Source organism: Alexandromys fortis, unplaced genomic scaffold (assembly GCF_014885135.2).
Source record: "Alexandromys fortis isolate MF-2015 unplaced genomic scaffold, M_Fortis_MF-2015_v1.1 scaffold_6, whole genome shotgun sequence".
Lineage (NCBI taxonomy): Eukaryota > Metazoa > Chordata > Mammalia > Rodentia > Cricetidae > Alexandromys > Alexandromys fortis.
The window spans coordinates 373,208-396,852 of NW_026067902.1; the positions used below are offsets into that span (position 1 = coordinate 373,208).

A 23,645-nucleotide genomic window follows, 5' to 3' on the forward strand; every position below is an offset into this window, starting at 1 on the left:
AAATTTGTTGTCTATATTAGAATGTTACAGGCTGTGGATGATGTCATTTCTACGAGAGGAAGCTGGTGTAGAGTTGATTCTACTCAACTGGTATCTGGAAAGCAGCTGGTTGTATATGCCCTTTTCATTCACATCAGAGGCCTTCTTGCTGGTAAGAAAAAAAATTACACCAAAATGCCAGTTTGGCAAGCACAGTTGTAGTCCGCCCACTGTTGAAACTTTCTCTGACTCATAGGAGGAAGAATACTTTAAGATCTCCACTCCTGGTGGTATACATACCTTGCCTGGTCCTCTCTCCTTTAATGTAGATAGAAATGGGTGTTTATCACTTTGGAAACTTTGTCATGTTATACCCAGTCTATTATGTGCCAGGAGGAAGAAGAGAGACAACACTTACAAGTTCCAAAGATTTTAATAAATCATCGCATAAGCGGGGTCACTGATCAGTCAGGGCTGCAGGACAAGGACGCTGGGAGCCCTGTTTCTCTCAAAAGTCCTGAACAGGGGCAGAAGCAGGCAGGGGTAACAAGCAGAAAAACACAAACATTTGCCTGTCAAGTTATAGTTATGATTTTCACCAATCAGGAATCAAAGATTAGGGATTTTCCTTGACATACAATGCAGGCCTTTCAGATTCATTTGTTCTTTCTGTTGTTAAGAACAGTCATAATGTTTCTATAGAACTAAAGATGCATAACAACTATTTCTGCGGTTTAAGGGGGAGGTTGGTTAGCCATTGTAAAGTTCTCAGCTCCTGCAGAACTGCAAAACCGGAACTTTACTTCACCCTATAGGTAAAATAGCTGTACTCACACCAAGGTGCTTTACCTGCTCCCTGCAGTTACCAATCATTGACTTTGTGTTCATTAAAATGAAAGTTGCCCTGGACTTAATTAGCTGTGTCCTTTAGAAAGTGGCAAAGTCAGAAAGGCTTGCTCCTGTTGACCTCCACTAAGGCGTTTCACAGGTGCAAGAATCTCAGATCCACTCTAACTAGACATTTCCTGTCCTGACTGCCAGTTCCTAAATACCTGACAGATACCACACACAGGCTTATATTAATTACAAATGCTCAACTGATAGCTCAGGGTTGTTACTAACTAGTTCTTACAACTTTAACCCATTTCTATTAATCTATGTGCTACCACATGGCTCGTGGCCTTACTCGTCCTCTAGCATGGTTTGCTTCCTGGGTGGCTAGCATCTCTCCTGACTCTGTCCTCCTTCTTTCCATCATTCTCAGTTTGGTTTCGACCTAACTTCCCGCCCAGCTATGGGCCTGTTAGTTTTGTATAAACCAATGAGAGCAATACATCTTCTGAGTGTAGAAAAGGATTATTCCACAGCAATCTACTAAATGCTTGGAGCGAGACTGAGCACTTGATGAGAGACAGCAGCCCTGCCTGATACCTTGACTGAAGCCCTATGAGGCCTGAGCAGAGACCTGGACTCCTGCCAGTGAAAGATGAAACACAACTGAGTTTGTGGTAAGTTATTATGCAGTAACGAAAAACAAATACACTATACAATTACCACCGGGAACATGTCTGATCTGAGTGTTAAAGGGGATGTCCCTTGGCATCTGTGGGCACTTGCTTAAGGATAATGCCTTCCCCCTACCACAATCTAAGAACACTTAGGTCTGTTACAAACAATGATGTAGCATTTGTATAAAGATTCTTCAAATCCTCTCCTATAAAGTGTAAATAATATGTAACGTGTATAACTAATTATATATATAATTAGCGTATAGTTATAACTAATACAATGTAAATGCTGTGTAGATAGCCGTCATACTATGTTGTTAGGGCAGTGCCAAGAAGGATAACAAATGAAATTGTGCTTTTCAGGAATAACGAATACAGGGAGTCTCCCAGAGAAACCCAACAGAGGTGCTACCTAGGGTGTAAGGAGCTGAGGGCAAGAATTTCACCTGGCTCCTTTTGGGATTTGGAAGAGGTGCAAACAAGAAGAGAGAAATTGTGATGGTCTGAAAAGGAATGGCATCTGTAAGTTCACATATTTGAATACTTGATCATCAGGGAGTGGTGGCCCTTGAGAGAAATTAGGAGGTGTGACCTTGTTGGAGAAGATGTGGAGCAAGTGTGTCACTGGGGTCGGCTTTGGGGTTTCCAAAGCTCAAGCCAGACCTAGTGTCTTTCTTTTCCTACTGCCTACAGATCCAGTTGTAGAACTCAGCTACTTCGTACCATGTCTGTCTATGTACTTCCAAGCTTCCTGCAATGAAGAACATGGACTGAACCTCTGGAAATGCAGAGCAAGTCCCAATTAAATGTTTTCTTTGAGCTGGGTAGTGGTGGTACACGCTTTTAATCCCAACTCTTGGGAGGTAGAGATAGGCAGATCTCTGTGAGGTGGAGGCCGGCCTGGTCTACAGAGTTCCAGGGCTATACAAAGAAACTGTCTCAAAATATAAAACAAAAGATAAATGCATTCTTTTATAGTAGTTTTCATTGTCTTTTTTTTTTTTTTTTTGGTTTTTCGAGACAGGGTTTCTCTGTAGCTTTGGTGACTGTCCCAGAACTAGCTCTTGTAGACCAGGCTGGTCTCGAACTCCCAGAGATCCGCCTGCCTCTGCCTCCCGAGTGCTGGGATTAAAGGTGTGCGCCACCACGTTGTCATGATGTCGCAGCAATAGAACAGAGGTAATTGGATTTTTTTTCTGAAAAATATTTCCTAATAAAAAGCTTGCATATTTATTATTTTGAGCAAGTTTATTACATGGTCAACTGTTCATTTTTAATTTTAATCTCTTGGTGACTGGTGAGTATCTGCAATTCCAGCACTCAGGAGGCAATGATTGGGAGTTTGAGGTCATCCTGGGTCACATTCTGAAACATCATATCAAAACAAACAAACCGCAAACCAACCAGCTAACCAAACAAACAAACAAACAAAAACAGGCTGCAAAATGGCTAAAAGTGCTTGCGGTCAAGCCCCAGGATGTGAGTTAAATCCCAGGAACCCACATAAATGTGGAAAGATAAAACCAGCCCTACAAAGTTACTCTGACTACCACCCAAGGACCATGGCATGTGTATATAATGTCCACACACGCTAATGCCAGACCCCTCTATGAACATTTTACAACCTTGAATGAGAACTGTAAACAAATGTATGCTATCATAAGCAGTTTAAAATTAGTAAACATTTCATCATTGAAATGATCTGGGGTTTCTACCATGAACCCTGAACCATACTTGGTGAATTGCTGTCTTACGGAGACAAGAGATTTGCCTGCCTCTGCCTCCCGAGTGCTGGGACTAAAGGCATGTGCCACCGACTGCCCAGGCAGTCAGGGCTCTTAATTGCCGAGCCATCTTTCCAGCTTAAGCTTGTTTATTTCTTTCAAAATTACTGTATGGAGGTTGGTGGGATAGCTCAGTGGGTAAGGTGGTTGCTGCAAGCTTGAAGAGTTTGATTCCTAGGACCCACAGGGTAGAAACAGGGATTGAATTTCCACAAGTTATCATCTCATTAATATATGAACATGATGTGGCATGCATGCTCCCATCACTGCCTGTGCTTGTGTACGCATGGGTGAATACACACACACATACACACACACTGTTAAAAAAAAGCCTATTTACAAATTTTCACATCTACTAAATCAGGCATGGTGGCACATGTAATCCCAACACTTGGGAAGGGGAGGCAAAAACATCCTTGTAAGATCCTTGACTATACTGTAAGATTTTTGTCTCCAAAATGAAGAAATAAACAATTAGCATTGATAGATTACTCACTACGAGGCTGACACTTTAAAAAGTGCTTCTCACATATTTATTTCAAACAACTATTTTTGTCTTAATTTTTCAAGTAACAAATTAAGTAACAAATCGTTCTTTGTGACAGTTAAGTAGTAGAACAAAAATATAAACACCAATTTTGTTTCTAGAATCTTTGCTGTTAGCCTATACGGTATTGTTACTAGTCACTGACCTAACTATTAAATACTTTTCCTCCCTTATCCAAACCACTCATTTTTTAATACTGGTTTCTATATTCCCTTTCAAATCTAAGGTTTTGCTTAAATTGATAAATTTCACAACTGTCTCTAAATTTCTTCCCATGGAAGAAAATATTACAGAAAGATATCCTGGACGGGGCTGGAGAGATGGCTCAGCCATTAAAAGGCTAGGCTCACAACCAAAATAAAAGATATTCTGGACATATAAAAATTATTAATTATATATCTGGGGTTACCAGCAGCTGAAAAGAAATATTTTCTTTACAATTTACATATTTTAATCTAGGAATCTCAGGGTAGAAATCAAGACTTGGTTTCATCTTCGCCCCAGACTGCCTTCCTGTATCTCTCTTTCTTTTCCTCCCCCCCCCTTTTTTTTTGACAGGGTTTCTCTGAGTAGCAGCCCTGGCTCTCTTGGACCTCCTTATGTAGACCAGGCTGGTTGAATGCTGGGATTTAAGGAATGAACTACTGTACCCAGGTTTTAAAGATTTGCATTCTTAGCAGGAGCTCTGTTGATCCTAAATTGCTGGTTTGGGATGTCACATAGGAAAAAGTATATGCCAAGCATCTCTAATCTAAAAATCCACAGCCTCAACTGCTCCCACACTATGCACAAAGTTATTTAAAAATGTTCCACAAAATTAACTTTAGGCTGTGTGTGTAAGGTCTGTATAAAATACAACTGATTATTTACTTTTGCAACTAGGGTCCCATACCCAGGACGTCTTATGTATAAGCAAGTATTTCAAACTTTGAAAAAAATTTTAAAATCCCAACTGTTTTTCATCCCAAGTATTTCAGATAAGAGAAACTTAGTTTGCACTATTCTATTTTTTCCAATGTCTGCTACCCTAAGCTGGCTATCTGTTAAAGGATACGTGATACAATTACATACAAGAAAAATTGTATGTAATTGCTACCGGGTTTTGATCTTTGATCTTGGGCAGTAAAATAAGGCCATGATAAGCCATGGTAAGCTAAATAAAAACAGACCACCCAAAGGAAGTTCGTTACTTTCAACCATTGTCACCTGCCAGAGTAGGACTGGGTCGTGGATAAGTTTAATGGAGTCCTGAGTCTCAGAGTTTACCCTGAAGCAATACCTGGTTGCAAGAAGGACCAGAAACTAAGATTACCTGAGCACCACCCAAGGACAGCCCATCCAGAGGAAATGCCTAACGTTCCAAATTCCAACCGCTGTCGACAAGATCAACCTGCCAGCACACACTCACCAGGACACCCCTAGATAAATGTCAGCCAATCAGGGGTCCGGAATCTCAGAAACCCCTCATCCCCACCTTTACTACTATAAAAACTCAACTCTGAGCTCGAGGTTCTCCGTTTATTCCAATACACTGGACATGCGGAGAGACCGAGTTTGCAAACTTGCATAAAATAAAGGCTCTTTGCTTTATATACGGGACTCGGTCTCCTTGTTGGTTTGGGGACACTTCGTGGATTTGGGCATAACAACTACATTTTCTTTCTTCCTAGAGTAAAGCTGACTCCAACTATACTGTAACCCAGATAGAATCCTTGTTTTCCATAGATGTCGGGTTGCAAGGATGAGGGAAGAAGGGTTCTTCAGCAACGCCTTAATCAATGATGGCCACTATTTCCATTTCGTGCAACTGCGCTAGTCAGCTAACCACGTGGGTAAGAGGCAGACACACCGTGCAAGTTAATTACAGGGCAAAGTGAAGGCGAGATGGGTAACGGTGACTGCACAGCTACGACAACAAACCCAAATATGTCAAAAATTAAATAAATAAAAAAAACATATCAGAAGCCGCAGACAGACCTATGTGCCTCTGCTTTGAAGCCAAAGAACCCGTTACCGGATAGATGGCAGAAACACAGGCTTAGAGACATAGGGCGTCTGCTTCCGGCCTCGTGTGCACCCTCAGCCAATGGAAAGGCTTCACGCCACTCCCGCTTCCTCACCCTGGCAACGGGCGAGCGATTACTTCCGGTGTAAGGAGTGCTCTGCGCTGACGCGGGTGAGTGTCCCTCGTTCTCACGCTGTCCGCGTCTCCGCCGCCGCCGAGCCTCGGTCTCCGTGTGGCCCCGCAGGCCCGAGCGGCGTCCTCTCCCGACCGCACGGGACGGCGCCCACGGCGCCACCTGCTTGTCCTGGGGCAGGGGCCCACGGAGTTCCAGGCCCCGAGTCACGGTCACGCGTGGGGCCCGCCAGTTTCCTTGGCTGCGGACTTTTCGTAGCGCTTCGCGCGCTGTGCAGTCACAGGCTGCAGGGAACTCGCGGTCCCCGGGTCCGCGCAGGACCGGCGATGTGCCTGCCGCCTACCGGTGTCGCGGTGGGGCCAGAGCTTCCCGGAATGTCTTAGAAGCCCGGGTAGAGTCCCGAGGGACGTTAGCAGCCAGGGCTGAGGCATCGGAGGCTAGGACGGAGTAGATGAGGCAGCTGGAGAGGCGGGCGAAAACAGTAGCTGGAGCTGTTTTGAAGTAGAGGCATGGAGATTCCGAGTTCAGCCTAATTCTGCTGGGGAGAGAAAAGAAAGCTTCACTGGGGGCCATTGGACTAAGATCCTTGAAAAATAAGCTAAGGACATTTAGCTCACACACTTGGGCGTTTAATAATTTCCCTTTCTGTTTGTTGTAAATAAACCGTTTTCCTCTCACGACTTCAGAGAGCAGGGGTTATTAGAAAACGTTTGGGAAATGCAGAAATAGAGATTAGCATAACTGCTAAGGATTTTGTTCTTTCTCATTTCTTAGGTGTTTTAAGCTATGACCTGCAAGTGTGTGAGCCTACAGTTCAAACTAAAAAAATGCAGTTTGTGTATGTTGTACTCACTGCATGGAGCACGGATAGATTGGTTATGCTTTGTCTTTGTCTTTTTTTTTTTTTTTTTTAATTTTACGTGTGAATGCATGCATCACAATGTCTGTGCACCACGTGCGTATCCGTGGAGGCCAGAAGAGGGCATTTAATTTCCTGGAGCTGGAATCATGAATGGTTATAAGCCAGCATGTGGTGCTAGGAACAACTCAAATCCTCTGCAAGAGAAGCAAGTGCTCTTTACTGCTGAGCCATCTTTCCAGTCCTGGTTATGCTTTTTTCGTATTGGGGTGTAACCAAGGCAGTACAAAATCCATTCTTTTACATTAAGTCTCTTTCCCTCTCCCTGTGTTTAAGGTTTTCAAAAGTTTTGTAGTATTGCCGTTTAGTTCCAAAACGTTTTTATCAGCTTCACCAGAAATCTTGTACCCAATATAGTTAACCCTCCTCCAACAGTCCCCCTCCCCCAACTTCTGATCCGTGGTTCAGTCTGCATCTTCCTGTTTCGTATATTTTAAGTAAATAGAATCATGTAACAGGTGTCATTCTGTGTCTAGTCTCTGAAAGGTAATGTTTTCAGGGTTTGTCCACGTCTATGCAACAATACGTTTATTCCTTTTTATTTATTTTTCCCTGTTTTTCTGGGGATGGACCTCACACATGCTAGGTAAGAATTCTACCACTGACCTACACATAACTCACTCCTTTTTATGGATATGCAGTTGTATTGTTTTGTATTTTGGGCTGTTTGGAATAATTCTACACATCCTCTGACTTTCTGTGTGGATATTGTTTTTAGGGTGTGGTCTTGTGTTTTGAGAACTGAGCAGATCTTTCTGAAGCGGCTCCAGTGTATTGAATCCCACAGATTAGGAAGGCCTGCTTCTCTAATGCCCGGCAAACACCTGTTTTGCTGATACGCATCTTTGTGGTATCTCATTTTGATTTTTATGGTTAATAATCTTAACCATCTTTCTATGTACTTTTTGATTCTTATATAGTTTTGGAGAATTGTCTAATGTTCGACCAGATTTACCTTTGTTATTATATCCATGCACCACATGTGTGCCTGTTATTAACAGGCCAGAGCTACATAATAGTGCTTCAGATAGAGAGACCCTGTCTTTAAGACCTAACAATCAAAATCCACCACCGTAATAAAAACCGTTGATGATTCTAGAGTCACAAATATTTACCCCTGTACAACTTCTGGTATCTCTAAAAGTTTCTGTAGTTTTGACTCTTGTTTCTGATGCACTTAGTTTTGGTGTATAGTAGCAGAGGGGAGTACTTTACTTTTTGCCTTCTGGCTGTATACTTTTCATCACCTTTGGTGACTTTCCTTTCCCACTAACTGGTTTAGGATTCCATCTTGAAAATCAATTTGCCACAAATAATGTTAGTTATAACCATTCCTTTCTGTTGAACTCTTAGGTTGCACATATGTTTTTAAAATTCCATATTATCATATATTAAGCATAGCATGGAATAGGTAAAGCTAACCAGGAGTGGTGTCACATGCTGGAAATCCTAGAGCTTGGGAGCGGAGGGAGGAGGAGCAGGAATTTTAGGTTAGCCTTGGCTACGTGTCACCCATTCTCACAAAGCAAAACAAATTATCATCAACAACATAAACCAACCTAAGAAAGACTAAGCTTTTTCTGTTTAAAATTTAGGTAGAAGGTGTGCCTGGAAGTAGAATTACTGATTCAAAGATGAATTTAAAATTTTTTTGTTTGAAATATTTATTTATTTATTATGTATACAATATTCTTTCTACATGTATGCCTGCAGGCCAGAAGAGGGCACCAGACCTCATTACAGATGGTTGTGAGCCACCATGTGGTTGCCGGGAATTGAACTCAGGACCTTGGGAAGAGCAAGCAATGCTCTTAACCGCTGAGCCATCTCTCCAGCCCCCGATGAATTTAAATTTGTTTGGAACTCATTTAATGAAGCCTTGCAATCTCAGTGTCATGACACTAAAAGCACAAAATACTGTGTTTTATTTTTTAAAACGAGAGCTTCTCATCTCATGTTCCTGGTTGGCCTACAACCCTTTATGTAGGCCAGGCTGGCCTTAAACTTGCAGCCATCCTCCTGCCAATGCCTCTCTGAAGAGCCACTGTGGCCAGCTAACAGCATCGTTCTTTATTATCAATTGCAATAGCTTACAGGCTGGATTTCTTCTGTAAAGACATATTTTATTATCAGATAGGTGATTTCTTGACTATCTTCTCCTACACTGCCTTGGAAAGATTAAACAGGACATGTGATACTTTTCTAAATTGTTTAACTAAAAAGCATGTCATCACAAGTGATAGGAAAATTTAAAAATAGTATAATATACATATATGTGCATTGTATATACACATTGTATCATATATATATCCATGTGTATACTACATATAAATATAATGTGTAATGTATAATGTAATATATAATATATATGAGAGGTCAAGGTCAAGATTTATACCATAAATTAGTACCTAGAAAGTCCCTGAAGTAAAAAAACAAATAATGTTTTATTTTGATGACTAGTGAATTAGCATTTATCTTGGTCTCAGAAATGGTCAAATAAAGTCTCTTTTCAGTGCCTAGTATTTAATAACGCAAGTTCAAATATGGAGGGTACTAGAGAACACAGGATTTCTCAGTTCTCCTTAGAGGTCTGTCTGGGATACTGTTAACAGTCTGTGTAGACTAGGCCATATGTAGTTTCTGGAGAACTGATACCAACAGTATTGTGTATTTTCAGGCTTTTCATACTTATAGACTCCTTTTCAAAACAGTTACATCCAGCTTAAGGTACCAGTACAGTTTTGTTAGAAACGATTTTTTTTGCTCTTTTATGAATATTCTTTATTATTGGATTTTTTTTTTTTCGAGACAGGGTTTCTCTGTAGCTTTGGAGCCTGTCCTGGAACTAGCTCTTATAGACTAGGCTGGCCCCAAACTCATAAAGACAGATCCGCCTGCCTCTGCCTCCTGAGTGCTGGGATTAAAGGTGGGTGTTCAGCTTCTATTTCCTCTCACGTATTATCTCTGCGTGCTGGGATTAAAGCTACCACACCCAGCTCTTAATCCTTGATGTCCTGAGTATGTTGTGCTCATAATAGAACGTTTGTATCTTTCTACAATGTTAGAATTTATTTATTTATTATTAGGGAGTGCATTGGCATATTACTTTGTTGTTTGAGTGTTTATTTGCCTATAGGCTACAAACTCTGGGTTAGACTTCAAGGACTGCATAATTGGGTGTGGTAATTTCAGAATTCTGGAGGTAGAGTCAGGAGTGACAAATTCAAGGCCATTGTTGATAACTTCAAGGCCTGCAGGGGGTGTACATTGCTGCCTTCTCTCAAAAACAAACAAACAGAAAATCAAAAAGAAAGAAAAAAAGATTCACAAGTTTTTGTTGCCTCTAATTTGTAAAGTCATATTTGCCTTGAGCCAGCTGTTGCAAATCCAGGTTCTTTGATCCCAATCTTAATTACTCCAGTCACACTGCGTACTGTGCAGTGATGACCACATACTGGAACCCACACTAACACACACATCAACACAGCACATCATCACAGAATGCGGTAAAGGAGGTGCAGGGAGTTCAGGCAGTTCTCAGAGGCCTTCCTGGAGGCAGAGGTGGAGCTGAAGCAGATGAAGAGCAGCAGGAGCCAATCAAAGCAGGCCTGCAGGGTCAGAGTTGATCCCAGGCCTCAGGGTTGAGTTGAGCTGCAGAGGTGATGTGTGGAACCACGGAGGCAGTCGAAGTGAGGTTGTGGGGCTAGATCTGGGCTGACGATAATGTGAGTGGGCCACGTCATCAATGGGGATTTAGCTTAATCCTCAGAGACAGTCCAGATTTCTTTGCCTGTGGGACCCTTAATACACACCCTGGTGGTGAGATGACAGGTTGTTGAGGCTGTTGCTCAGTGTTAGGATGCCCAGATAAAGGTGTAACACCCTTCCTCAGACTGATGTCTTCCGTAAAGTTTTGGCTTGTTTCTGTCTGATAAAGGTTAATATGCCCATGCACTCTTATGTTTCCAGTCTGATACGTTTATAGAGGTGCTTTTTTACTTTAAAGAAAAAGTTGATTTTTCAGTCTTGTGCCATGGGTGGTGCTGGACAGATAGCAGTGTGTCTGTGCACAGTGTGTACAATGAGGAACAGAGTCGATTTGCCTCTGTGTCCACACTCAAAATGGACCAAATTTGGCTTGTAAAATGGAGTCACCCAGGCCAGTGCGTGGCCTGGAAGCCACTGTTTTCTGTCTTGTGATTTAGAGCAGGACACAGCTTCTCCACAAGTGAACACCTCCTTTCCAGGTATGCCCATTAGCAGTCTGTTATACCTCCCATTGCTTCTCCACCTTTAAGCCACACGGATGGCTCACTTTCTGTCCACTTAAAATTTTTTATAAATGGGCTGGAGAGATGGCTCAGAGGTTAAGAGCATTGCATGCTCTTCCAAAGGTCCTGAGTTTGATTCCTAGCAACCACATGGTGGCTCACAACCATCAGTAATGGGGTCTGGTGCCCTCTTCTGGCCTGCAGGCATACACACAGACAAAATATTGTATGCATAATAAATAAATATTTAAAAAAATTTTTTTTATAAATGATAGATTGGTGGCCTTCCTTGGTTTCGATTCACTGTTTCTAATGCTTATTTATATTCTACTCTTTGTAATGACTCACTGATGCTCTGTTTTACAAATATATCACATTTTGTTTTTAATTGATCCATTGTCGCTTGATGAGCATTTAAAGTGCTCCCTAATTTTGGCTCCTATGAATAAAATTTGGAAATCTGTGAAGAAGTTAACTTTTATTTATTTTTAAGAGAACGACTTACTGTGCCTGTGTGTGGGGCACGCACTTGCAGTGTCCGCCTGCCTCTGCCTCCTGAGTGCTGGGATTAAAGGTGTGCCCCACCACTGCCTGGTTTAGCTTTAGATTCTTAACTCTCCTTCTCCAGAGCCTCAAATTTTAGGATTATAGACATGTGCTGTCATGTCCAGCTGTGGGCATATGATAACACTCTTAACCTTTTTTTTAAAAAAAAAATCTTAAAAACATTTTTATTGTATATGTGCCATGGCACATGTTTGGAGGTTAGAGGGCAAATTTCAGGAGTTGGTTCTCTCCTATATCATGGGTTCTGAGTTTTGAACTCAGATCACAAGGCTTACGTTTCAAATGCTCTTTTTATTGGCTTAGCCATCTTGCTTTGGGGGATCCATTCCAGGACCTTGTGCATGTTGTCTCACTGAGCTGTGTTTTCGGCATCTATGTAATCATTAATTCTTTAAGAAAATTTTGTAGAGAATGAACAAGTTCTCTTTCACAATGAAATAATGTTCACAATGAATTTTAATATCATTACTGATAGGGAAGCTGTGAAATGTTCATATTTAAATACATTGCTCAGAAATGAGGGCAACATGAAGATGAGCTATAGAATTCTTTTTTTTTTTTTTTTTTTTGGTTTTTCGAGACAGGGTTTCTCTGTGGTTTTGGACCCTGTCCTGGAACTATAGAATTCTTTAAAGATTAAAATATTTGAAGTAATTTATGATGTTTATGGGCTTGGATGTTGACGTGCACGGTTAGAGCTTATCCAGCCTAGTGTTCTTAGTTCTCATTGCATAGAACTTTTAATCCCTGCACATCTCTGATCATTAAGAACGTTTTGCTGTGGGTATTGGCTCAGAATCGAGCTGAAGCAATAGATGTTTCTCTTGAGCTACGCTTGGTATAAGTGTGCTACATGTTTCAAATAATGTAATAATAGTGCCAAGTATGATAAACATATCACAGAGGTATTTAATGTTAATCAAATGTCATGCCCTACCCCCTGTCTGATCGGCAGAAATCAATGTTTTTCTTTCCTTTTCCAATTACCTGTAGTTTATGTGTCCCTGTAAATTTAAGATTCAGAAAAATTGAAACAAAAATAGCTCCTTTATGAGTCATTGGGCATGTTTTTCTATATTCTTTTCTGAGGTAGCATTATAAAGATGTCACTTACAAATCAAAGTAAGTTCAGAATATGGCATTTCCTTTGTTACAGCAGTTTTAAAGTGGAATCTTATAGTTTCTGGGTCTTGGATTTAGTTCATTAACTAGTGCTTCTGTAATATATATATATATAATGTATATATACCTATATGTTATATGCATATATATTAAGCTTCTCTAAAGGAACAGATCTGATAGACTATATAGATACATTCATTACATGTGTACGCCTTAGTTAGGATTTTATTGCTGTGGGGAGACACCATGACCATGGCATTTTTTTTTTTTTTTTTTTTTGAGATGAAGCTTCTCTGTGGAACAGTTTTAGCTATACTGGAACTTGCTCTGTAAACCAGACTGGCCTCAAACTCAGAAAGATCCGCCTGCCTCTGCCTCCTGAGTGCTGGGATTAAAGATGTGCACCACCATACATGGTGACCATGGCAACTCTTATATAGGAAAACATTTAATTGAGGCTGATTTACAGTTTTGGAGGTTTAATCCACTATCATCATGGTGAGAAGCATGGCAGTTTGCAGGCAGACATGGTGCTGGAGAAGGCGCTGAGAGTTCTACATCTCGATCCACAGGCAACAGAAGAAGACTATGTGCCATACTAGGTGTAGGTTGACCATATAAGACCTCAAAATCAATCCCCACAATGACACACTCCAACTAGGCCACACCTCCTAATAGTGCCACTCCCCATGGGCCAAACACTCAAACATGTGAGTCTATTGGGGCTTTTCCTATTTAAGCCACCACATTGTGTGTGTATATACATCTATCTATCTATCTATCTATCTATCTATCTATCTATCTATCTATCTATCTATCTATCTACATCTATATTCTATATATATTTAAAAAGTGGAACTGGGTGGTGGTGGCACATGCCTTTAATCCCAGCACTCGGAGGCAGAGGCAGGTGGGTCTCTGTGAGTCCGAGGCCAGCCTGGTCTACAAGAGTTACTTCCAGGACAGACTCCAAAGCTACAGAGAAACCCTGTCTTGAAAAACCAAACACACACACACACACACACACACACTGTTGAAATAAGAGCGGCGGGGCTGCGTCCCCAACACCCCGGCCGCTTGGCTAGCTCATGCCCGAAATAACAACACACAAACTGTATTCATTTAAAGAACTGCTTGGCCCATGAACTCTAGCCCTTACAGGCTAATTCTCGCACCTGGTCTAGCCCATTTCTAATGATGTGTGTAAGCACCCCAAGGTGCGCTTACCGGAAAGATTCTAGCCTAAGTCCATCGTGGGTTGCAGCTGCCTGGGAGAGCTGAGCATGGCGTCTCTGCTCCAGCAGAGCTGTCCGGTCTCTCCGGAAGCAGAGCAGAGTCTGACCTCACTTCCTCTTCCGCCCAGAATTCTATTCTGTTTACTCCTCCCATCTATGTTCCAAGCTGAGGCCAAGCAGTTGGTTTATTATAACTTAACCAATGAAATCAACAGATTGATATATGACACTCCCACATCAACACACACAGATGATAAATATACATTTTTTAAAAAGAGTCTCTCTTTTCGATCAAGGTATTCTGGATCTCATTGTATACCCAACTATGGTCTCAAACTTCTCAGTTGTTTATTTGTATGCTTTAAAATAGTTTTTAACTAGATGTTTGTTCCATGTCTATAAATCAAGAACTTCTTCATTCCTTCTAGTGGCTGCTTTTAATTGAATCGAATTGATTTATCTTTGAACCAGGTTCCAGCTGTGTAACCCTATTGACCTTTATTTTGCAATCCTCTGTCTCAGCCTTATCGGTGCTGGAATTATAGACATTTGCCACAATGTCTGACCCCTTCCTTTTTTCAATTTAATATGATTGAGTATTTTTTTATATTTATTTATTATGTATACAGTATTCTGTCTGCGTGTATTCCTGCCAGCCAGAAGAAGGCACCAGACCTCATTACAGATGGTTGTGAGCCACCATGTGGTTGCTGGGAATTGAACTCAGGACCTTTGGAAGAACAGGCAGGGGCTGGAGAGATGGCTCAGAGGTTAAGAGCATTGCCTGTCCACGATTGAGTATTTTTACTTAACACTGTCATTTAAAAAGTTTTGACCACCCCCACTGTCATGTTTTCTTTAAATCTCTTTGTTGCTTTTAAAGTGGTATGTTTAGTCCTAATTTAGAATAAATTCTGACCTCTTTGTTGTTATTAAAATTTAATTGTGTAATGTTTTTGAATTTTTACTCCATAGTGACTAAATTTAAAAGCTTAATGGCATTAGTCACTTGAAAATTGTTTTTATTAAATTTTATGTCTCATTACTTCCCTGTGGAGAACTTCCGGCTTTTCATGCTGACAGCTGTTTGAAAGGGTGCTTGTTTAATTTCTTGGGTTAGACATAACTTTGTTAGCATTTATGTTTCATGATTGATTCTTGGTTTAGACATAATTTTGTTAGAATTTATGTTTCATAATTGCACTGAGCAGCATTTAACTGATGATTTTGAGAACTGAAGAATTTTTTGTAAATGGGAACAGTGGTATTACACTCTGTAATCTCAGTACTCACAAAGAAGGCTGTGGCAGTATAGTCATGGGGCAGGGCGTTCAGGCCAGCTTGAGCCATATAGTGAGGTCTTGTGCCAACAAACATTCAAGCTGGTGAGATGGCTCAGCTGGTAATGGTGCTTGCTCTGTAAGGCCAGCAACTAGAGCTTGATTCCCAGAACCCATGTAAGGTGGAAGGAGAAAACTGACTCCGCAGTGTTGTCCTCTGACTTCTACCTCCACAATATGTACACACGGTAATACTGAATAAAAATTTAAAAATACCTCACATGTAAGTATGAATTTGTTGCTTTCTTTAAATAGAAAGCTAGACTTTATCTTAGTTTAGTGTGCCAGTGGTGCTTGTAATTTCAAATGTCCCAGAGATTGGCTGGTGTGCAGGGAAAATAAAGTGATAGTCAGTCACTCTGTGTTGAGGTTACTTCAGTATGGGCAACACAAAGACAACATTTGGACTAGGTGGGGTTTTTTTTTTTTTTTTGGAGAGTTTCCTTCCCCCCCTTTTAAGGATCTAACTATGTAGTCCTGGGTAGGCTAGAACTGTCTGTATATAACTTGCTATATATATGATAGATAGATAGACAGACAGATGACAGACAGACAGACTGACCAGGCTAGCCTCAAAGTCAGTGATCCCCCTGCTTCTGACTCTCCAGAGCTCTGGTAAAGGCGTGTGTTGCCACACTCAGCCCAGATGAGATCTTTTTATAGAAAGTTCTTTTGTTTATATGTCTTCAGACAAGTACTGTCACTGGAGATGGATATAAATTGTAAACTTGTTATGTTATGTTACTGTTATCCAATTCAATAATTTAAAAAATAACCTATTTTAAAAAATATGTGTATGACTTTTTGTAAGTAGTGTGTATGCTGGTAGAAAGAAACAGAGGTAATCTTTTCCTTTTTTCCCCTAGGGTAACTCTTTTTATAGTTGCTGATGCATGGAAGGATGCTCTTTTCCTGATAGAAGATGAAAATCTTGGAGGATGACCATGGAGAAGGGGATGAGTTCTGGAGAAGGATTGCCTTCCAGAGCACCTCAGGCATCTGCTGCTAAAGTCACAGTCAAGGAATCGGAAACAAGGCAGCCTTGTGAGGAGAAACGAGGGGGCTTTGTGCTGGTGCATGCAGGTGAGACCTGTGGAGTGGAGACCAAAAAGGATGTTTTCCATTTCTTGCTGTAAAAAACACCAGAGACTGCATTTTGTATCTGACAAAGAGGCCTGGAAGCAAAGAACCTGTTAGATGTTATTCTGTATCTTGGTTGGAATGTTTTACAGTGGTACTTCTACCTACGTCTTCCTTATTTCCCCTCTCTTACTTACCTTATATAGTACATATGTTTGGATCAGTCATGTTAAATCCAAAGTAATTTTAAATATTTATTATTTTGTTTATTCTGTTTTCCCACCACACTCCACTCTTATACAATGAGAGTTGAGGGGGGCTGGAGAAATTGCTCAGTGGTTAAGAACTATTGCTGCTCTCAGAGGACCTGAGTTCAGTTCCTGGCAGCCACACACAGTGCTTAGAACCTCCTGTAACTGCAGCTGCACAGCATCTGATGCCTTTGGTACTCATGGGCACCTTCACATACATGACATACATAAGCATGTGTGCATGCAGGCACACCTTCACACACCAGGATCTTTAAAAAAAGAAAGAAGAGGCAAGATGAGGCAAATTTATGGAAATATGTGTACTTTTACTCAGTTAAAAGTAGACCTGGGACTCCTCCTGCTTCCGAATCTCTGGTTCATTATCATCTTGACTGTACCTTTTTAGCAATACATCCATAATACCAGTAAGTAACTGTCTTTAAAGTTATTGGTAAACAGTGCAAGAATCATCTGAAACTTGGACAAGTAGTGACAGCTTTAGATTTGGAAAACATTGCTTTTGTTGACTGTTGTGATTCTTTTCTTCCTTTCAGACACACTCTTGATGGTAATGGCACCTAGCTAAAGACTGTGCTAGAGATCAGAACGAGTAGGGATCAGTCTGGGTGATGGCAGAAAGTGGTGATCATGGGCAACCTCTGCTCCTCCCTTCTGAGTACCGACCAGGCCTGACCCTGCTTAGCTTCTGAGATAGCTAAGATTGGGTCAGTTCAGGGTGCATGGCCACAGACACATCCTCATTTTTTTTTTTTTTTTTTTTTTTTGAGACAGGGTTCTCTGTGTAACAGTCCTGGCTATCCGGAAACTCGCTTTGTAGACCAGACTGACCTCAAACTCACAGAGATCCACCTGCCACTACCTCCCAAGTGCTGGGATTAAAGGTGTGTACTACCATTGCCCAGCTACACCCTCCGTATCTAAATTATTGGAAAGTCAAACAGATTATTGATTACAAAGAAGTCTATATTTTTACTTTTTTTTTTTAAGATTTATTTATTTATTATGCATACAATGTTCTGTCTCTCTGTATGCTTGCTGGCCAGAAGAGGGCACCAGATCTCATTACAGATGGCTGTGAGCCATCATGTGGTTACTGGGAATTGAACTCAGGTCCTCTGGAAGAGCAGTCAGAGGCTCTTAACCCCTGAGCCATCTCTCCAGCCCCTATTTTTACTTTTTTAAAGGGTTAAAGATTACATTTCTCACAAAATATATAGCTGTTTTGTTCAGCATTAGACTTACCAACAGCCGGGCGATGGTGGCACACGCCTTTAATCCCAGCACTTGGGAGGCAGAGGCAGGCAGATCTCTGTGAGTTCGAGACCAGCCTGGTCTACAGAGCTAGTTCCAGGACAGGCTCCGAAGCCACAGAGAAACCCTGTCTCGAAAAACCAAAAAAAAAAAAAAAAAAAAAGACTTACCAACATTTAGTCATTTGATTAGTACAGTTTTGTTTTTAACCTAGCTATTGGCTAACTTGATCCTGACAATAGTAAGAGTCAACTCTCTATGGGGGCACATTACAATTCTAGCACTTGGGACATTGTGGTGGGAGAAATATCATGAGTTTGAGATCAGTCTGGGCTACATAAAGAATTCCTCGCCACCTGAGTTACCCTGAAGAATCCAGTCCAAACCAACTAACTAACCAACCCACCAATCAACCAACCAACTGACCGAGGAACCAAGCAGAAAAAAAAGCCAAAACAAAATAGCCCCTTTTAAATTTTTGAAGAAATATTTATTTTTTAAATATGTGCATGTGAATATAGGTGCTCACAGAGGCCCAGGAGAGGGTGTTAGATCCTTTGAGCAAAAGTTACAGGTAGATATGATCTGTCTAGCAAGTGTGGGAGCTGGGAACTGAGCTGGGGTTCTCTGCAAGAGCAGTACATGCTCTTAACCACTGAGCCGGACTGGAGAGATGGCTCAGTGGTTAAGAGCACTGACTGCTCTTCCAGAGGTCTTGAGTTCAATTCCCAATAACCACATGGTGGCTCACAGCCATCTATAATGAGACCTGGCACCCCCTTCTGGCTTGCGGGCACACATGGAAGGAATGCTGTACACATAATATAATAAATAAATAAATATTAAAACCCCAAAAAAACCCCAAAAAACCCACTGAGCCATCTCTCCAAACCCAGCCTTTAAAGTTGAAAAGCAGAGTCTTATTTCTGTGTAGTGAATTTTTTTTTTTTTTTTGGTTTTTCGAGACAGGGTTTCTCTGTGGTTTCGGAGCCTGTCCTGGAACTAGCTCTTGTAGACCAGGCTGGTCTCGAACTCACAGAGATCTGCCTGCCTCTGCCTCCCAAGTGCTGGGATTAAAGGCATGCGCCACCACCGCCCGGCCTATGTAGTGAATTTCAGTGTTACTTGTAGTAGAGAAATCATAGCTCGCACAGTGCAAACACAATAGTGCAATAGTTTTTGCTGTGTCCCATTGCTTGGGAGTGCTCTGAGTGCTGAGCCTGTCTTTCCTTTGTCAAACAGGGATATGAGCAAGTATTAACCAGATTCTAAAGATTAATTGGGGCCACATTGAGCCCTTTTCTTTATTCTACTCAGAAGAATTTGCATACTAAACTTTTTGCCAGTAATATTCCCGCCTTACCAAATATTGCTGAAAGATTGGGATCCCTGATATGGAATACAACAGACCTAGGACTGCATCCGTTAGTGTGGACTGCTTATAGGCAGCATCCCTGATAGTCTATTGGTAATGCCTGCTTGATCTTAACTTTAAACATTTATTCTTTGAAAATTTTATATATGTATACAATGAATCTTGATCATCGTATACAGTCCTTCCCTCCAGCTTTCCTCAGCCCCTACCCAGCACATCTCCCTTCCAACTTCCTGTTTTATTTATTTATTTTTTTAAACAACTGAGTCCAGTTATTGTTGCCCACATATGCAAGGATGTAGAGTCCTCTGCTGGGCTTTGGGCAGCCTTCTAGTGGCCATCACCCTAAAGAAAAATGACTCTCAATTCCTCAACAGGCATTAGGAGCCCCGCCCATTTCCATGCTGGATATATTCTTTTAAAGATAGTTTGATCTTGTGTGTCTTGTATAACTAGTTATAACTAGGTGCTATGAGTTTTTGTTTAGTAGCCACATGAAAACAGCATTTCTTCCATCCTCAGGTCCTTCCATTCTTTCTGCTCCTTCTCTGTTCTCTGAGCCTTGCAGGGGGCTAGAAGTGGTGGTTAATGTGTATGTTGCATTTGTATCTGAGCACTCATAGTTACTTATTTTCAGCACTTTGGACAGTTATGAGTCTGCAGTAGCCAGTATCTTCTTTAGTAAAAAGATTGTCTGACAAAGATTGAGAACAGCACACATTTAATGGATAAATATTTAGAGAGCAATTTGACAAAATGGCCATTTAGCAAAGCAACATTGTTAGGCTCGCCTGTAGAGCCTATAACCTTCCTGACCATGCATTTGACTGAGAATAGTGGCTGGCATGAATTCCCTCCTGTGCAGCGGACCTCAGATCTAATCATGAGAGTGGTTGGTTATAACTATGGGCAGTCTTACTGCTGTTGCACCAGTGGGTCCATCATGCCCCGTGGGTTTGTATTGTAGTGTTCAGGGTCCAGAACACGGTTGATGTCTCCTCTCCTCTAGTACATTCTAGCATTATGAGAGCTAGCTAGCGGGGAGTTTCCTGATCAGTTTGATTGATTTTTATGTCCTGTAACTGAAGCATGAGGTGTCTTCAGCACTTAGGTATTACTCTGTACTTATGGTGGACAGTCGGGAGGAAAGGCAGTAGCCTATATTGTTTTTGGTACTTCTGTGAACTTCCTGGCCAATAATTCATAGGGAGTTGACTTGTGCATGAAACAGATATTTAATAACCCATCATTTGGAAACAGTCTGTTCATCCATGTGGGGTACTGACATCTAAACTTTTTTTTTTTAAAGAAAAAACTAAATATAATTAGCTTACCAAAGGATGTGGTTTAATAATGCTTCTCCATAGGTTGTCAGTTTTGGTTAGACCTACTCCCTGCACTCCTTTCCTCAACCACTGCCCCCTTCTTTTCAGCCTTTAGCTCCTTGTACTACCCCCTCCCATGTTCTTCATATCATATGTGTTCTGCTATCTCTTACTATTATTTTTACTTGAGTTGCAAGATCATGTGGCTTCTTTATGCACAATGTACACTTCATTTTTGTTAGCACTTTCATGTCTCCTTGTTTCTCAGTCCTCTTTACTTCACTGTCTTCTTGAAACCTCTCTGCATTCAGCATTCCACCTCTGAATTTCATTTCCCTTGTATTTTGGTGTCCTCCCCAAAGAGTTCTCCAGGTTAAACACACGAAACAAAAGATTTGAAGAGAGTCTATATATGAGAGGAACATGCAATGTTTGTCTTTGGGCCTGGTGACCTCACTCAGTATTTTTTCCAGTTCTACTCATTTGCCTGCAAATTTCATGATTTGGTTTTTCTTTACAACTGGGTAATATTCCATGGTGTATATATGTACCACATTTTCCTTATCCATTTGCCAGTTTTTGGATATCTAAGTTGATTCCATTTCCTAGCTGTTGTGAATAGAATGTCAATGACTATGGATATGCAAGTGTCTCTGCTGTAAGATATATAGTCCTTTTGGGTATGCGTATCCAGGAGTGGTACACCTGGGTCATATGGTTCCGTTTTCAAATACTTGATTATTTTTCCTCTGTAGATCATGGCGTCAAGGCGTCAAAAGAGAGCTGTGAAGATAGGTTTGACCAAGACTGATAGTGACTCTATGTGCTTTTAGCTTTCTCTGAAAGAGAAACTTTTTGAGCCTTAGGGACTCTAGTTGGTTAACCATTGTTTCTGTTGTCCCAGGTCCTTGTAACATTGTTTGTGGGTCAGTTTTTTTCTCAGCCTTGAGAAAAGTGTGTTATGTTTTCACTAGATCCACAGGAGAGTTGGGAGATTAGACATGTAACTTTAACCTTCCTTAGCTTTGACCTCTATGGAATCTGCTGAATGAGGATAAATTCATACTAAAGAACTTTAATAAGAACATTAGCCATCAAGAGTTTAACGTTCTTATTTCTCTTCCTTTTGCTCCCCTTTCTCCTTGTACTCCATTTCTAGCTTGACCCTCTTAATTAAAAATAAGGATCTGGAGAGATGGCTCAGACTTTAAGAGCACAGACTGCTATTCTAGAGGACAGGAGTTCAATTCCCAGCACATACATCGTAGTTAACAATTGCCTGTAACTTCAGTTCAGGGGATCCAGCGCCCTCTTCTGGCCTCTGTGGACACTGCATGCAAGTGGTGTATGGACTTACACATAAAATAAAGACACATAAATCTTAAAAAGCATCAGAAAGCATTTGCTTTTGAAGAGGACTCAAGTTCACATCTCAGCATTGATGTTAGGCTGCTTACAAGCACAAGTACCTCTAGCTCCAAAGAATGGAACACTTTTCTTCTGTTTTCCTTGGACACTTGTGTGAATGTGCACATATAGACAGACACACAGAATTAAAAGTAATAAAAATAATTTTTAAAAATTTACTTACGTATTGTGTGTGTGTGTGTGTGTGTGTGTGAGTGAGTGAGAGAGAGAGAGAGAGAGAGAGAGAGAGAGAGAGAGAGAGAGATACATGTGTGCACTCGTGGAGACCGAAAGAGGACATTGGATTTCGTGGAGCTGGAGTTGGGTGGTTGGTTGTGAGCTGCCTGATATAGGTCCTGAGAACTGAATGGGGTTTCTTTGGAAGAACGGCAGATGCTCTTAACCACTGAGCTGTCTCTCTAGTTCCAAGGATAAATTTCCTTAAGGAAACTAGTTTATTTGGAGCCGAACTTTTAAGTAACTGTCTGTAGGATTTTTGGAGAATTCTTGAGAATTTTAGATTCTAAATAGTAATTTCCCAAATTAAAAGATCACTAGAGAGGGACTTCAAGGTTCTTTGTTCCTGGCACCACCTGCTTTAACAACTCCATACCAAAGGAACTCCTGAGTTTAGTATTTTTTAAGTTAAAAACCACATCTGTCTGTCTGTCTCTATCTCTCTTTCTCTATCATATCTATATCTATCTATCTATTATCTATCTATCTATCTATCTATCTATCTATCTATCTATCTATCTATCTATCATCCATCTCTTTATCTCTCTGCCTCTATCTCTCTATATCTTTCTGTCTATCTATCTATCTGTCTGTCTGTCTGTCTGTCTATCATATCTATCTTATCTTCTATATCATCTGTCTGTCTATCTATCTATCTATCTATCTATCTATCTATCTATCTATCTAATCTTGTCTGTCTGTCTGTCCATCTTATGTGTGTGGTGGTGGGGGAGGGCCTGTGCCACAGGACATTTATGGAGATCAGAGAATAACTTGTGGAAGTTGGCTTTCTCTTTTTGTCTTATAGGCCTCTGGAATAGAACTTAGGTTGTCTGGTTTGCTGCAGGTATCTCTAATCTTGGTAGAGATTCTTGAAAGGGGGTGGGGAGTGACCATGGGAAGGATCTTTAAGGACACATGCTCTTCTTAGGAGATCTGACAGGAAACTTTTTTGAATAAGGATAGCAACTGTATGCTATGGGAGCACATTTTGCTCCTTCAGCCAATAGCCTTTAAGATACCAGCCCACTTGGGCGTGGTCTCTTACACTGTTAAAGCAGCTGTAAAAGCAGCTGTAAACATGTGCCCTCTCTCTTGCTTCCGCCCCCCATTTCCCCTTAAATAAATAACTATTTTATTATTCATAATTCTGAACAGATATGGGATTGTTTTGTGATTTATGTCATCAACTGTAGAGTCTAGAATCCCATACAGCCAAGGCCCTGGGACTGCATGTGTGGGCTGATTTTCTAGTTGGTGGAGCCACTGGTAGTTTAGCAGTTACTAA

At 41.0% G+C, this 23,645-nt stretch overlaps 1 protein-coding gene across 4 annotated transcripts in view; it reads left to right on the forward strand.

Annotated features, from left to right (window-relative positions):
- Nucleotides 1-5,953: 5,953 nt before the first annotated feature.
- The window catches only part of Tasp1 (taspase 1), a 218,774-nt gene continuing 201,082 nt past the window's right edge, over nucleotides 5,954-23,645 (forward strand). The window contains exons 1-2 of one of the 4 annotated variants that reach the window (XM_050134317.1): nucleotides 5,954-5,994; nucleotides 16,277-16,493. In XM_050134317.1, coding sequence (XP_049990274.1) covers nucleotides 16,349-16,493 — 145 coding nt within the window. In that variant the 5' untranslated portion in view covers nucleotides 5,954-5,994; nucleotides 16,277-16,348. Of the gene's footprint in view, nucleotides 5,995-6,952; nucleotides 7,462-11,444; nucleotides 16,494-23,645 lie in introns of those variants that run through there. The other 3 variants (XM_050134318.1, XM_050134316.1, XR_007590415.1) reach the window with 3 other exon arrangements.